Genomic DNA, 2917 nt, shown 5'->3' on the forward strand with positions numbered 1-2917 from the left:
AAGAGCAGCAGGTGCTTTTAACACCAAGCCATCTCTCCAGCCCCAACATGTGCTTTTAAAAAAATCTTTAAAAATTTTTAGCTAGGTATGGTGGCACACACTTTTAATTCCAGCACTCAGAAGGCAGAGGCAGGCAGATCTCTGTAAGTTCAAGTCCAGCCTGGTCTACATAGTGAGTTCCAGGACAGCTGGGGCTACAGGGAGACCCTGTCTCAAAAAGACCAAAAAAAAAAAAAAATCCTTAAAATTTTTTGATGTATTTTTATGTGTACAAGTGTTTTGCATGCATGTTTGCAAGTGTACCTGTGTGTCCAATGCCCCTGAAAATCAGAAGAGGTCAGTTCCAGATCCTCTGGAACTGGGTTATGGACAGTTGATAGCTGCCATGTGGGTGCTGGGAACTGATCACAGGTCCTCTGTAAGGGCAGCCAGTACTCTTAACCACTGAGCAATCTCCCCAACTCCCTAAAAAATCTTATTAAAGGAAATCTAAATTAATTTTCCATTTCTACAAGTAATAGTTTTAGGGGTTACTGGAGGCAACAAATAGTTGCAGCACATTCAAATTTATTCCCAATATCATCACTTCTTTCTCTGTCTCTTTCATTATTTTAAAGAGATTGATCTTTCAACAACTACTCATTTCTTTAACTCCAAAACAATTTAATTGCAAGTTAGATTTCTATTCTCTGATTTCTTAAGATTAAATTAATTCCCCTCATTTTTCTATTTCCACAGCATTGTCTGTTTTTTCTCCTGTACTTTTACTTGATGAATGTTGTTCTTTCTAATCTTTAAACGCTAAGAAGTTTAAGTTATCAATTTCTGTAAGTGTCTGGTAACTATTACTACAATTTTTTTTTGACACAGGGTTTTCACTCTGTAGGCCAGGCTGGCCTGGATCTTCCAGAGATCTGTTTTCCTAGTGCTGTGAGTAAAGGTGTATGCCACCACGCCTAGCTTACTATAACTTTTGCTAATATAATTGATTTGAATATGTATCTCTCTTGGGGGAATTTGTAATCTTCCTAATTTTTAAAATACTTGCTGTTGTTACCTTAAATGTAATAAGTGTTAGTTCCATGAAGCCAATGGGTAAGACACAGGGATTTAAAAGAATATAGGAAATAATTTTTAGAAATTTCAAGAATTATTGAAAAAATTTTGTCTTGCTTGCTTCCTCTTCAATGAAATTGTGTAGGTAACCTAAACACTATGCTTCTAGCAACAAGTTAATTGATGTTAAGGCAGGTCCTGGATAGTATCTAGCTAAAACCATTCTAAAATTTCACGTGTATCTAGATTTAAAAGCAATCATGGGAATGGAAATTCAATTTAAAAAACTTACTAAATTATTTTAAATAGCAAATTGTTTTAAGTCTGCCTACTTGTTACAAATGATAAGGAAAAAAAAAAGTTTTTAGACCACATATTGTAACAGCACACACACACACACACACACACACGGAGGCTTGGTGGAGTCCTGGTGATCCTAGTACTTGGGAAACCGAAGCAGGAGGATCTGGAGTCAAGTTCGAAAACCATGTCTCACCCTCCACCCCCAGTGTCGAAGGAAAAACCCATGTAAGAGAAAATACAGCAACACCCTGTCTGATACCCACTATGTCTCCAATCGAATACTTCTCCCATTGCCCACTGCTTTGTGTGTCATTAAACTACTTTAAACTTCAAGAACAATGCCATAAAAGACTGCAACCAAATCCTTAACCATTTTTGTCTTAATAGAAGGGAGAAGATGGGCTAATTGACCGAGTTCCACTAAGCACGTTCAACCACCATCTAAATGAGAAATTCCAAACACTGCTGCTGCTTGTCTTCATGGGGCTTAAAAACAAGTGGAGAAATAAGGAGCGCCATGCCACCGACCCCGGGGGTGTGTGGATTGTGTGTTTCGCAAAATGGGCGGAGAGGAGGATCAAGGTCTTTCGTACACTTTGGAGTCCCCGAAAGCCCTCACTTTCAATTAGCTGGGAAAATAAAAGTCATCTGGCAAGCGGGTATGGTACAAGTTAATGAAAAACGTTCGCCGGGCACAGAGTTCAACAGCAGAGGGCACGATACCCATCGGCCACAGCCGGAGGCTGGTGGTGAGGAAGGGCAGGACCTGAGCATCGCTGGGTGTTGTAGTTCGCTATAGCTCCCTCCTGCGTACTCGCCACGGATCAGAACTACAACTCCCAAAGTGCACGGCGCGCCCCTCTCCCCACCCCTCCCCTAGCCCGCTGAGAAACCTCCTGGGAAATGGCCCCACTCCGCCCCCGACGCACGCGTCACGTTTGTTTACCCTGAGGCTCCTCCTCGGAATGCCGTCATGCCCGTGATGCATATTCATGAGGTGCTTCCGCCCCGCCTGCGGCCCGCCTTCCCGCGCGTGATTAATATTCAATAAGCGGAGGTCCGCCGCCTGCTTGCGGGCGTTGAGGCAGTCCGGGAGCAGGCGGGGCCTGGCGCTGAGGAGCCCTGACCCGGGCGGGGAGGGCGTGGAGAGGGGGGGCGGTGGCGGCGAAGCGGGCGGGCGCGCAGGATGGAACACCGAGACACCGACGGAATGCTCCGAATTGCCACATAATCCCCTGGAACGGCCGCGCCGAACGCCATTGGCTTCTCCCTTCTCCCTTTACACGCGCCGCCGCCGCCGTCTCCCACCTTCGCCTCACCTCCTCCTTCTCCACCCGCTGCCTCCGGAGCTGGGGGGGAACGCGAAGCCCCACCGCAATGGAGCCCGCCGCCGCAGCTCCGGCGCAGCGACTCCCAGACCCCGCCAGGGAGGAACCAGCAGCGGTACAGGCGGCGGCTGCCGGCCGGAGTCCGGAGCCCGCGCTGACCGCGGCGGCTGCGAGCGGCGGGAACGCCGGCGCTGCGCGCGAAGAGGCCCGGTGTGAGGCGGCGCCGGGGC

General features: G+C 47.6%; 1 protein-coding gene across 1 annotated transcript in view; it reads left to right on the top strand.

Annotated features, from left to right (window-relative positions):
• The first annotated feature begins 2483 nt into the window (after nucleotides 1-2483).
• Phlpp1 (PH domain and leucine rich repeat protein phosphatase 1) overlaps nucleotides 2484-2917 on the top strand; it is a 263807-nt gene continuing 263373 nt past the window's right edge. Inside the window, exon 1 of the mRNA XM_029567169.1 lies at nucleotides 2484-2917. This exon is cut by the window's right edge and continues 1356 nt beyond it. Within this exon, the coding sequence (XP_029423029.1) occupies nucleotides 2737-2917 (181 nt within the window). The 5' untranslated portion in view covers nucleotides 2484-2736.

The sequence above is a fragment of the Nannospalax galili genome, unplaced genomic scaffold, assembly GCF_000622305.1.
Source record: "Nannospalax galili isolate Female #2095 unplaced genomic scaffold, S.galili_v1.0 scaffold298, whole genome shotgun sequence".
NCBI classification, from domain to species: Eukaryota; Metazoa; Chordata; class Mammalia; order Rodentia; family Spalacidae; genus Nannospalax; species Nannospalax galili.